The 14,427-nt window shown below is 35.3% G+C and overlaps 1 protein-coding gene across 3 annotated transcripts in view; it reads right to left on the bottom strand.

The window, feature by feature from the left end:
* Positions 1-14,427, bottom strand: part of DOCK4 (dedicator of cytokinesis 4) — a 220,746-nt gene that overhangs the window by 27,938 nt on the left and 178,381 nt on the right. For all 3 annotated transcript variants that reach the window (XM_088141722.1, XM_088141721.1, XM_007426684.4), the window contains exons 33-37: positions 11,350-11,445; positions 8,775-8,835; positions 5,496-5,589; positions 3,030-3,178; positions 596-682 (exon numbers count right to left, since the gene is read on the bottom strand). In XM_088141722.1, coding sequence (XP_087997848.1) covers positions 596-682; positions 3,030-3,178; positions 5,496-5,589; positions 8,775-8,835; positions 11,350-11,445 — 487 coding nt within the window. The remainder of the gene's footprint in view (positions 1-595; positions 683-3,029; positions 3,179-5,495; positions 5,590-8,774; positions 8,836-11,349; positions 11,446-14,427) is intronic.

Genomic DNA, 14,427 nt, shown 5'->3' with positions numbered 1-14,427 from the left:
TAAAGACAGGAGCCCACTTAGTCCCTGTTCAGTTGCCTGTGGCCTGTGTAGCAGACCACCTTGCCTTTGAAGATGCCAGCCACAGTTGCTGAAGAAATGTCAGGAAATCTCTTGTCTAGACCATGGTCACTAAACCCTGAAGCCCAACACTGCCCAACAGATACCAACTGTAAAAGCCTACAGTATAACTCTAGATTGACTTGCACAGACATAGTTTGTTTATTACATTCTTAAAACCACCCAATAGCTGAAGTTTGTATAATACATACTCATAGATACTATGCCATAAAACAAAAGTCACTACTACATTTACACTCTTAGTTTTACCCACAGAAGATAAATAAATCCTCTCTCTCTGTTTAATTATCAAGTATTTGTTTCAGCTAGAACTGACAACCCAAATTAATAACGTAGGCACACTGAGCATCACACAATAATTTTGTCTCTTTTAGGGTTGTTGTTTTTATCTACTCTTCCTTTGAGGGGTCATCTTAAATTCAGAGCTGTCTTCACTGTGGGTAAAAATGATAGTCTAATTGTGAAAGACAATACTGTGCAAATAACATTTATACCAAAAAACATCCAGCTTCATTACCCGCATCTTGCTGAGATTTCTGTAGTCATAATAGTTTTCATATTGATCAGCAATCTTCCTGCATAAGATAATGCCATTTTCCCAGCACTGTAGACAAAGAAAGGAGTTTTCATCAGAGAGAAGATTCTTAAGGTTTTTTAGCTGTTCCAAACAGATTTTCAAGTGTCTCCTGTTAGCAGTAATCTAACCTAATAATCACTAACATTATCCGACAGGAAGAGAACAGCTGCTTATGAAAATTGGCAATATATTAAATCTTATTAAATTGCACTCATAGGTGCTCAGAACAACTGACTTGTCAGATACATGGATTGTCCCATTCATGTACAACTGAATACCATTGGCAGAACTGTGCACACAGTGTTATTCAAATATTTGGTAAATGTATGCATAGAGGAGAGTCAGAAGGTACTGTTGATGCTGGTTTAAATCACTTTGCTCCTTCAAGCAGAGTTCAAATATTGGCTTTCCCCTCCACTAGGACCAAAATTTTAATACACTTTGCATGATTAATGCTTGCAACATGCTGTATCAACAGTTCTCCCTACATTGGGCCAATTAAAATACACATGTTCAGGCTTGGGAATATAGGCTAAGTTCATATGATCATTATTTCCCATGAGACCAAATTCATTGCAAGGGCACAGAGAAGTTCAGTTCTCCTCTACATATAGGATTTTTTTTTAAAAAAAATTATTTACTCATTTATTTTACTTTAAAACATTTAAAACAAAGTTTTATGTAAAACTTACTTTAACATTATTTTTCTAAAGGGCATACCACCATTAAAGAGGAAGCACTTCTATAGTACAAAGCTCCTCGAGATCCATCCCACTCTCTAGGCATCAGTGTGGCTGCTATGGAAGCATTTACATAAAACTGCACAATGATCTAAGAACTGGGAACTGCTGTACACAGAAGCCTGAGTGTCAGCAGGAAATGGGCAGGGCAAGTGACACTGTATGCATCATGACATCATTGTGCAAATATATACTTGAGTCATGTGATGCAAGTATGTAACTCTCTTATTTGCAAAATGATGACGTCATTTTGATGTCATTGTGGCTTCTACCATGCCTATGCATGGAAGTTTATATGTGAAGGCTGGTATTCATTGATCCAGATATTTGTGATAAAGTCTCTACTTCTGTACTTGTGTCTTGTAGTGGGAGAGTGAGGGAGGGAGAACAAAGTCAAAGATATGGCCACACAATCTCTTTCCTATCCTTCACACTGAAAGAGGCTATAGCCTGGGATGTACAGGTAGTCCTTGTGTAACAACCACAATAGGGACTGGAAAGTGGTCGTTAAGTGGGGTGGTTGTTAAGTGAGTCATCACATGATGGACCCAATTTTACAACCATTTTTACAATGGTCGTTAAGCGAATCACATGGTTGTTGAATGAATCACATGGTCGTAAGCGAATCCAGCTTCCCCAATGGATGTTTTTTGCCAGAATTTGCTTAACCATGTGATTCACTTATGACCATGTGATTTGCTTAATGACCATGGTGATTCACTTAACAACCATAATAAAAAAGGTCACAAATCATGAACACATGTCCACAGGGGATGGTGCGACACTTTGCGATGGCCGTAAAGGCGAGTATAGGTTGTAAAGCACTTCTTATGAGGCTGTCATAGCTTTGAACCATCGTTAAACAAATGGTCATTAAGCAAGGACTATTTGTATCTGCATAAATTTTATAAAACAAACTAGATCTCAAGAAGAGGTTTTTCGACACAAAAAAGGTAGGAATACTCACAGGGATTTTCAAACAACAATCTTACTATGAATTGCTTCTATAAGACTATTTAGTTTCCAAAGTAATTTGTCAAGTGCCGGGGTTCTGCCATCAAGAAACAAAAAGCCCAAACCCCTTGTAGAAACAGCTATGTGATTCTTTCTATCCCAGTTTAACAGGGTTTTAGGACACAGCAGAAATTAAAGGGCCAATCAAAATATATTAAATCCATAATCCAAACCGCATTCATATTTTATCATGACAATTGGAGTGCACAAGCTTTTTAGGTAAGATAGCAAAATCTGAAATGTAATAAGTTTTTATAGACCCTGTCATTTTAAATTCATAGAATTTAAAAATATGTAATACAGCTCATAAATCAACATAAGAGGGTACAGTAGGTACAAATGTTGGGTCAAAGATAAATCACCCTTGTTTTAGAAACCATTATTGCAATTTATGTGAGCCTATGTGAAAGATATACATTCAATGAAATATGTGTGCTGGGTACAGGCTGAAATTTTCCACAGCAGCCAACTTCAGACTTTATATGAATATGTGCAATTTAATTTGCATATCAAATATGCTGTATAAAGCAACCTAAAAGAGTAGTTGCAAGCATTATTAATAATTGAATGCTTAAAAGAAAGAATAGTAGAAAAAAAAATAGCAGCCAAAACTCTCTTACTTTTCCCCTGTCAAAATTCTGGATGATAGTGAGATGAAGATATTCTTTGCGCTGCCATTCTGTCTGCATAGGATAGTTCAGGAATTCCCGCAATGGCCTCTCTGACCATTCCAACAGTTCATCATATAGCAATAGTGTATATGCAGCCTCTGCCATGTTTTACAAATAAACACAAAACAAATTTAGTGTATACACAGTAACAGAAAAATATGTATTCCAGAAATAATTAATATGTTACTAATTCATTTGCTTCTTAGTGTTAAGATTGCAACTGCATTCAGATGTCAGGATGAATTAAGGAGAATGAGTCAAGCTTTGTCTACTCATGTTTCTCCTCCTTTCCCTCTTTCCTGCAGCAGACCAGATGCTTTTGCTTCTGATTTTATTTAACTGTAATTTAGTACTACATACAAACACTAAACTATTATTAATCTTCACACTGGATTATAGAAGCAAAACAGTTTCGTGAATTACTGTTTCAAGATAGCTTGCTTCAGACAAACTATAGTTAAGCTTAACCATACTTTGCAGAGTTTGAATAATGCAACAAAAGTGTCAATCGAAAGTAGATACAAACATTTCTGAACTACTACTCAAAAGGGATATCAGGGAGAGAGAGAAACATGCAAAATGCATATGGAGGATAGACTCATTTTTCTCACAATAATTTTTTTTTTTTGGAGATAGTTGAATGCATCTTTTATACAGATTGACATACTCAGAATGATGTTAGAATAAAAAATAGACTTTCGTTTTTTATAATGTAAAATACAAAGAATATGGAACATACACACACACACACACACACACACCTTGTATAGGAAAAAGGGGGAAACTGCAATTACACTAAGATAACTGGTGGCTATATAAATCTGATTACATCTTCCTAAAGTCAACAGAAGCCTAAAAGGAGTGAAAAAATTGGACACCTCTCCTCCCAATTTCTTAAATTACTGCCAACTATTCAGATAAAGTTCAAGTCTCAAAAGGGAGTCCATCAGCAGATTCTAATCAAATGTATAAACACTTCCACATTTTAAATATGATTAATTTCAGTTCTATGCAAAGACCCTTAAATGACATAGAAAATTCCCGAGTAATGGAAATGTCATTTGAAGCTGTACCCACTGTCAGAAGTTTGAGGAAAGATTTAAAGTTGACATTAAAAGGCACAAATCAGCTAATGTATGGCAAAATCTACTAGTATTTAGGGATTCTAACCTTGCCACTTCTATTCATGAAAGATCTCTAATAAGGCAAATACTTCACTTGTTCAAAGGTTTTACATTATGCTGGAGATATCTAGGTTTGGAGGTATTACAGTTTGTTTACAAAACAGAATTCTCAACTTCTAACATGTTTATAAGAATCTCCTTCCCAATTACATTTGATTATTCTTAGCTGACTTTTTCCTTGAGACAAGAAAGAGCTTCATCCTGAAATCTATCCCTTCAGACGGAAAATATTTCCTCCCTTCTTTATATTTTGTTATTATTCTGAAAAGGACAAACTATGGTAGTCACAAATCATAGTTTGCTTTCAGCCCAGAATCTGAAACCAAACAATGGACAATTATTTTCCATCCTGATTTTGTCCACTCTACCTTGTCGAAGTAAACTTTTCTTAGAAAATACAAAAGTTACATGAAATACAGAAGGGCTGCTGTCTTCACCTTAATATGCTGATATATATATATATATATATATATATATATATATATATATATATATATATATTGTCTGTGCTCAGTCATTACTGACCCTGCAGTGACTGCTTGGAAGAGTCCTTTGCAGTTTTCAAGGCAATTGTTTTTCGGAAGTGGTTTGCCAGAGCCTCCTTCCTAGGGCAGAGCCCAGCTGGCGAGCGTAGGAGGCGGGGTTTCCGTTGCTTCACACCCTTTTCGGGCGAGCGCGGTTTCACGCTTACTGGCAACTGCTCCCGACTCCCGTGCAAGCGCCGCCAGCATTTTTCCTCCCACTGGAGTGAGAGTACCCATTTATCTACTCACGTGAGTTTTCGACCTGTTGGGTTGACAGGAACTGGGGAGGAAACAGGAGCTCACCCTGTTTAGCGCGAAGGCTGGACTCGAACCGCCGAAGCGTCAGCCATTTCTGGCCGGCAACTTTCAGCGTCATTAAGCTGCTGCGCCACTGCGTCCCCCAATATGCTGATATACTGGCATAAAACAGTTTTGTTGTCTGAACACAAAACGTATGTCTCTACCCTATTGTAATGGCATATATCATCCACACCCAACCAAGTTATTTTGGCATCTGAAGAATAGAATGTGTTTCTCCCACTTCCTGACATTAATAATAGAATTATAAATTATCATCCCACTTTTCTAATAACAGAGATGATCTAGTTTTTAAAGTTAAAATTTAATTAAATTTTAAATTAAAATTAAATTAAAATTAATAATATTTCCAAAAACATTTTGTCCACATTATTTGAAGAAATATTTACCTGTAAAGTTTTGTGCTTTTAAGTGCAGATCATATAGTTTATGTATGTACCTAATATACATCTCTTCCTTGTTCAGCTCTGTTTTATAAAAATTCTGGAACAGAAGCAAATTGTGAAATACCATTATAACAGATAATATAACTATATTCTGCAAACCATCCAACTTGACTCTGGTGTTCTCTATCCTGAAAATCATGTGAAGGTTTTGCCTTAAATGGTGGAGGTAAAATCAGAAAAACTGACTGTGTGGAGTGCTCTCACAAATATTAAGCAATTATTTTATATTTTAAAAATTAAACAAGAAAGAAAGAAACATGTTGCATGACTGACTATATATACATAACATATTGAACTCATTATGCGGATAAAAAAAATAGATGTTTAAAAATTTCAGAAGTTTTATTTAAATCCTTGGCTACTTTCCTAAGCTCAGACATTACATCATACTCCCACAAAATAGAGACATGCTAGTGATATAATCAGTTGTTTGCTTGTTTTGCTTCTTTATTTTTCAGCATTTTAAAAGTGTAGAAATGGGAGCACAATGGTCTAAGGAAGCAAAAAAAAAAAAACCCTCTCTCCCAAAATCATGCCACCAAAATTCAGGAGCAAAATGGCTATTTGAATGAAGAGTTAGGGGTAGGCTGCCAGAGGCCTCCCACTCCCATATCCACCTTTTTAAAAACAAAAAGAATATTTTTGTTTCAAAAAACCTGCCAAATGTGATATTCATGATTGAGAATACAGGGGGTGAATACTTTGTCCAGCTTCCAGCTTTAGACATACTAGATGCTCTTTACTAATCAACCTATTTAGTTTTTTCTTGGAATTTATGTTGATTAATTACTCTGATAATGAAGCATATGTTAAATGAGCATGACATAAGACAGCTCTATGTATGAATATGCCTAACAAAACAACATTTATTGAACTCAGAGTTAGGTATACCTTGTGTGGTGATGATGGAACTATTCCCATCTCCCTACTAGGTGTAGCCTTTATCATATAGAAATTTGTTCTAATAAGGATATGGATTTTTCAGATAAGAGCCATAACTAGGAATGAAATCTCCTGCTTGTGGATTTTTCTAGTACCATTTCCCTTGTGTTCTGCACTCTGACTTAGAAGTACATTTAAAACTACTTTACACATACATGCTTACCAACTAATGACTGAAATAAATTATTGTTCTATCATCACTTAAATGAGACATCATAGAAAAATATATTTCTAAACAAAATGCTACTCACAACTAGATTAAGATCATGAGCATTATACCCTCGACTCAATTTCCATCTATTACAAATAGTATTTTAAATAACAATGTTATTTTTATACATGGAATTGTCCAAAAATTACTTTTAAAAAAAATCTCTTGACGCAAATCTTTATGAACTAAGCTGCATGAAGAAGAAAATGTAGAAATGTGATCATAAATGTGGGCCATAAGATTTTAAATCAAACAGAATTGTGCATTGAAATGCTATTTGTCCCTATGATCATTCCAAAAACATTATTCCCTTTCCCATCACTTCAACTCGTAATATTTACAGAAAATCCACTTTCACTCAGGATTCCTGTGAGCCACAAGCATCACTGCAATGCATCAAAAATACTCTTGCTGATAGCCAGAAAAAACTAGATTACATAGTGTGAGTGAAATAGAACTGCAGAACTAGCATTGTTACCTTTTAATTTCATGAACTGAAATACTGGAATTGTCTTCCAAGGGGAGAGGCAGGATTCTAAGTCATGCCTACGTTCATATACTTCAGGAAAATCTTATCAAAGGTATATGAGATTGAAGGTAAAGTATTTACCAAATGCTAAGTTCATACTGAAAGAGTAATGAAAGAAAAGAGCGGTTGGAGCCTACGGCTTAGATGAAAAAATACCCTGCAATTAAAATGTCACCAAGGCTTCAGACTTTTTACTCTGACAACCTCTTGCTGTTAACAACCTGTTTGGGTCTTCAAACAAATGGCACAAGTTTGGATGTTTCTAGCCTCCTCTTGTTTTTTTTTTTTTTTTTTTTTTGCAGAAAAAGGCTTTTCCTTTCATGTATATGGATATTAGAATAAATATTTGGAAACGGATAGGGACCACCACAAATTAACACAAATGATTCTGAAATAGCATTGTGGGCTCTGTATCTGAAAACTCACACCAACATTCCTGTTCAGCCACAGCATTTATGGGCCTCCAAAGGACAAACAGCTCTTACATAGGTTGCTCACAGGGGCATTGGTAGAACAAAGTGCATTTTTATATGTTTTGATGAGATTTGTCACATTTTTAGAAAAATCTTTCTCATATCTAGTCAAAAATAAGGACAACTGATTTCAATTGGGCTTACTCCCATGTAAATGTGTATCATATTACACATTTATAAATTTAAAAATATATGTTAGTTTCCATATGAATCTATAGTTGGCTGATTTGACCAAAAAAACCAACAACTAAATGCCGTACACCCTGGCCTAATACCTTTAATTATGATACCAATATGACAACCGATAATTCCATGTAATAGAATAACCTGAAAACTATGATTCTCTCACCGCTCTGTTAGGCAGGTATACTAAATCATGATACTTTAACTTCTTGAAGTTGATATTATTTATTTTTAGGATTGTTTTTGTGTACTTTTTTTATTGTAGCAGACCACAAACATTTTGTCAAACTTTATCAGCTTCAGCAGTGACTTAAAATAACCTACGTGGAATTAAATATAGTACATCAATTGATTAAATTAAATTACCTAACTAAATTGAACTTAGTAAATAAGAAAAGTCTCTGATAAGAGTAGATAAAGTATCACTGATTTATTTAAGGGTCAGTGTGATACAGCAGTTAGTACTGAAGTAGGACTAGGATTGGATTGGGGAGAGCAGGTTCAGATCCCACCAGGACCATGAAGCTCTGAAAAACTTTGGGCTGGCTAGTAGAACCATCTGTGTTCTCTTTTCCCTCCTCTAGTAAAGTCTAGTAGAAACTAATAACCAATAATATATCCCTTTATTCCTGGATTTGCACTTTTTCCCCCCTCATACTTCCAAAGACATTGACTAGGTGACTATCAATATATATTCAAATGTAACATGAATATTTTATACTTTTAAAAAAGGATTTGAATTCATTGGTGTACATCACTCATGCAATAGAATTTGCACTTTTAATCTGTCTGGAAAGTAGGCTATTTAAGAATATGCTTCTGAACTAAGCTTTGAAATTTTTAATATGAAACAGCAAGATATCCTGAATCAAAGAGATACACACCAACAAGCTGACAGTACAGCCAATCTTTTTGCCATCCACTTCTCCCATTTTCATGCAGTCCCTGGGCATAAGGAAAACATTTGAATGAAATACTATACAGAAAAATTAATTATGCGCATCTGATTAAATCATATATCAAGATAATTTTTATTAAGAGACTCATATACACTACATATTCAAGAATGTGTTCAAACAGTAAGATAAAATGCAAAATGAGTTTAAACATGAATTAAATTAAAGTCAAATAAAGGAATATGCAGCTGCAATCATCATGCATTCTTTCCTCATATATTCCAACTTTCATTCTCTCCCTTTCTTCTATTTTCTTGTGTCAATTTGAACATTGTACATCCCTCAAAGCAGTAACCTTTAATCCCATTTTATATAAAGCAATATGTACAAGGAAAGCACTCATCATCATCTAAAATTAGAGGATTATTTCCATTTGGCCACAAAGTAATTAACATATTAAAAAGACTTAAATATAATGACAATCAAATAATTTCACACTAAAATAATGTTTTTAATATTCTTGGTAAAAATTGCCTATACACATATCTCTCATCATAGATTTGGCCCCTGTATGACAATATAAACCAGGATTCAAATAACATTACATGAGGTTTTATGTATATTAGGACTAATGTTTCTTTATCAAAAATTTCTGTTCTACCTAAAAGACTGCTTTTGTAGTAGAGATGACTTTCAAAATCTGGTTGTGATATCTCAGAGAGAGCTTCTGCTTAAGGGAGAAAATTGTCTATTAAACCTGTCAGGCACTCCTAATTCCTTGAATGTGCTTGAAACACATCTTCAGACATAGAACTTTAATAATTTAATTACATTCTAAACATAAAATAGTACAGCAACTTGTAATCTTTATCTTATACAGATACAGTGAAGGGGCTGGAACTCAGGTTATCAGAATTCTGTTTCAATCTATAGACATGAGTAACCTCAAATAAAAGGTATACAGCAATGCTAGGCAGCTGGGCTTAGATATTCAACTGAGTTCAAGGATAAGAGTCCAAAGTAAATGTTTAGAAGAAGATTGCGGTCAGACTCTCTGTGCTTAGACCACTAATAGACTTGGAGTATGGCATGTACACTGTTGCCAAATGGTATAGCCTAGCAATAAAGAGATTGAACTAGAAAGTCCCAGTTTTGAATCTTGCCTCTGCCATGAAGTTGATCATCAGGAAGCCATCAATTCAGCCTCACCACTCACAGTGGCACATAGGAATATTTTTTATGACAAATTACATGGTTTTTAAAAGTATAACTAGTTATCATATTAAGTACAGTAACATTATCACTGCCCTGAAGGCAATGCAAATTAAATCCTTTTTCTGTTAAATGTAGGCCTTTCCGTGCTGTCCAATAACAATTTTCAACCCAATATTTGGAATCTCTATTGAATTAAAAGATAATTGGTAGCAATGAAATACAGCTTGAAAGATATAAGAACGTGAAAGCTATTCCTGTTCTTAGGATTCAAATTCTTTCTCATTTGCTGCATGAAGAGACGAAATTCAGTGTCCTTGCAGGAACAAATGGAAGCCAACAGCTTTCAGAGGCCAGAGAAGATCCTCTGCTATGCCCAAAATTTAGAGCAATCTTCCCCTACATGGCATCCTTTATATATGTGCTACAATGGCCTGTCCAGCTAGTCATTTTAGAAAGCATAGTTGAATGCAACTAGAGAGATCAGACAGGTAAAGAGTCTAACATGATTCATCCTCTATTTATAGTTCTGTCAGTTATAGAACCTCATACAGAGAAAATTAAGACAACACTGAATGTTTTCTTTGTGTGATAAAGGAGCCATCTGATACTAAATTCATTCTTTACATAGTATGGCAATACTATCAGGGATGGGGGAAAACATTTTCTCGTCTAAGGTAGAAAAGCAAATATCACCTCATCCCTGCCAGTTTCAAGTCCATGTATACTGTACCCAAGGCCAGTCAACTTATGTTGTTATCATAGGCATAAAATTGCACAGGCACTCTTTCCTTCCTAACAGTAAAATATGATAATAATAAATTAAATCACTAATTTTCTGCCCTTTCATGACACCTACATCAGGTGTAGGTTTACTCCTAAAAGTAGGGCTAGCTTTGATGAAATGCAACCAGTATAAATCTCATATATGGATTTTTCATTACTCTAAGAGTTCTGATTAGAACTTATTATGCATTATGGACAATTAAAATCCATAATCTTCTGTGACTATCCCACCTCAAAATTTGGGGGAAGGGAAGAATTTCCTGAACACAGAAAGATTGCATGTCATTCCAATTCTACTATAAGTCTTCTCTGTCACATGCAAGCTTTCAATAGATAAGGAGTCTATGGTGTGGGGAACTGTTCAAACATAAGTTCGCCAATTGCATATTACGTGTAGGGTGATCTATATAAATACATTTCATAATGTACAAAAACTGGTGTTCATAGCAGAATTCCTGACAACTTGATGACTGATATGTGTTTATATTCTTTCCGAAATGATTCATTTCAGAAAAATGCAGACAACATAATATTTCTTGCTGTAAAGCATGCATTCATTGCTCACCTGTAGTCCAGCAGCCTCTCCATAAGACGGGTTACAGTGGCGATTAATGAAACACCACTTTCTCTCCATGTTTCACGTTCAATTTTCTTCAGCAGGCTAGAAGGAATGAACCCAGGGCAAAATATCAGCATTTATTTTTACCAGTCTCCATAACAACCAATTTATACTCAAAGGTACCTAAAATGCCTTAGCAATATCTATTCATTCTAATATCTGTTATTTTATACAAAGCACAATTGCAAATATTGTCTTACCTGGGATAAGGACCAAAAAGTGGAATTCTACTCCAGGAAGCATTGACAAGGCAAATTGATTTTTTAAGGTTAGCCAACTCCAAGTCAACATACACAGAAATAATATATAAACATATGTATGTGTCTATGTGTGCATCTGCATGCAAGTGTGCATATACACACACATACAGAGAAAGACACAAATACATATCTATCTCTATCTATCTATCTACAGAGAGAGAGAGAGAGAGAGTGAGAGAGAGAAAGAGAGAGAGAGAGAGAGAGAGAGATCACAGTCATTACACCCAAAATATCCAGGATTTTATTATATACCAATCTACCGCACTTCATTAAACCTGCATTTTGAGATCAAGAAAAAAAAGAAACTGAAAATTTTGTTACCTAGAAGACAGCATTTCCCATCTCACTGCTCCTGTTCGATGAGATTTCAAATCTTCTCAATGTAAGATTCCCCCCCCCCATACTTCAACCGACAGTAGTTCTGCACCCACACAATTTACTGCATTGTAACTGCCACAGGAAAAGCCTTTTCCTGGGATTTTTAAAAAATATACTTCCTTGGTGTTATTTATGCATATCAATTTCATTTATTTAACCATTAAATAATTGACAGGTTCTTGGTAGTACATGTTATCCCAATTTCCCTAGTTTACTTTCCAGAGCACAGAATAAATACAGAAGTCAGTAGAACCATAACCAACAGACACACATTTATTCAATTTCCAAAATAAGAGATAACAGAATACCCTTTCCCCTGAAAGTTCTTCCCCAAATCCATATGTATGCCTGTCTAGCTGCTATACAGCATGAGAGAAGTACATTCTGCATATGCCTTCTTCTTGATTACTGTTTTCCATATTACAAGGCAGAACCCTGCATTTTTTAAGTTATCAGACAAAAAGTGACCCTCTTTCTTGCAAAAAGCAAGAAAGAGGGTCATTGGCTGAACCCAGCTACACTTTTTGAAGAAGTTGCATGGAGAAGCTTTAAAATATTGTAGTAATAGGTATGTGTTTTGTACAAGAGAAATCCTAGTATACTGGATCAGGGAGAAAGGTCCATTGTCATGCTCATCTTAAAATATACAGAAACACAAATAGACAAAGCATCCAACTTTCAGTCCAACTATTATAAGGCTTATATTTATCCAGTAGATCCTTTCAAAAGCAGGCAAAAATTCCAGACTCAAAGTTGCAGAGCATAGTAAGAAAAAAAGGAAAATGAGAAAGCATAGTTAGCAATGGATAAGAGTCTAGAGCAAATTAGCACGGCATGGCACTCTAACAGAAATAAAGTGTTCTTCTTTTTCAGACCAAACTAGTAATAGATAACAGGAGACATATGGAGCCAATAACGTATGAGTAGCCAAGTGCTACCCGTAGAAACATATGATTGCAAGTGGATGCATATTAAGTTCACCAGTGCATGAGAAGCCAGCTGTACATAACAATTATTATGGTACAACATAACTTCCATCACCATATCCTAGTACACTGTAGTTCTTTAGCACTGCTAAAACTAAATCCAGGAGGCAAGGGATGTATATGACAAGCTTATCGAAGGTTAGTAATCACTTTGCATAGATACCAGATATTCAGAAGCTACTAAACAGACTTCAGGTAATCCAAAGCCATCTTGGGTTTGTCAGCATCCAGCAGCCTAGTACAATTTTAATCTAGTCATTACCAAAAGTCTGCTTCTGTGAATGCGTTTCACAGTTATATGCTAAATAAAAGAGTGAAAACATTTAGGTGCTGAGCAGTAGACTTACTGTTTCCCTTCCTGCAGCTAAACCAGTAGGTCTGTTTCATGGAAGAGAGGAATTAAAGACTGCACAGTCGATTGAGTTCCAGGAGTAGGACTATTGGGAGTTGCTTAATATTTTATATCACAGATATTTTCCAGGTCCTTATTTATTTGAGGTTTGAGCCGCTGAGTAATTTTTCAGGCCAGTGAGCACATTCAGAATATTAAGATCATAATAATGGGATTGCATAGACAAACATGAAAGAAAGCTGTAAGTTTGTTCCATTCCTTCAGACTATCTACCCCACCCTCTGGCCCTGATCCTCTTTACCAGCCCTGATTATCTTTTTCTTCTTTTTCTTGGCAGTTGGAACTGTAATCACCCATTATCTTTATTTTCTAAAAATGCCTGAGATCATCCTTGATCTTATATTTTGTTTTGCATTATGACTGCTTTTCTTTAAAGATTTTTTTTTTTTAAACCAGAGAAAGGAAAGCCAAGAGAGATATCCATGAGAAAACTATTGCTCACTGTTTGTTTACACCTGGTCTAGTCTAAAATAGTTGAAGGAGAAAGGCCTATAGATTAGGAAACATAATGTAAGTACAAATCCTGGGAATACAACCCTGGAAATTTAGAGTATGTTTCCCCTTCTAGACATTATGAAGTCTGTCTGGATAACTTCAGGAAATACATATGGTTCATGAAACTTGGACATAAGACAATACATTTTTGTGAAAATGATCAGGAATTAGGAAACTGCCATAAAGAGAAAGTTTCTCAGGTCTGAAGATTTCTCTACTACCAAATATTAAAAACTGCTCAAGACAGTATTGTGAAATAAGAGCTTATGTTGCAATGTTCCAAACCAGATACAGATTAGCTAATTTAATTATAGCCTTACATCAGGTAGAAGGAAGGGAGGGAGGGAGGACAAACTATGTGTGCGTACACATGGTGGGTGAGTGAGTGAGTGAATTTTCAAGAATTCATTCAAACCCTTGGCATTCATCCACCAACCTTTCAATGATAATGCTTAAAGCAAATATTCATAACAAAAGAGCTTCCCACACACAA

Source organism: Python bivittatus, unplaced genomic scaffold (assembly GCF_059951505.1).
Source record: "Python bivittatus isolate LINGU-HERP-01145 unplaced genomic scaffold, Pbiv_v1 ctg000330_np1212, whole genome shotgun sequence".
NCBI lineage: Eukaryota > Metazoa > Chordata > Lepidosauria > Squamata > Pythonidae > Python > Python bivittatus.
The sequence above is the reverse complement of the archived record's forward strand: the minus strand, read 5'-3'. Positions and strand labels throughout refer to the sequence as shown.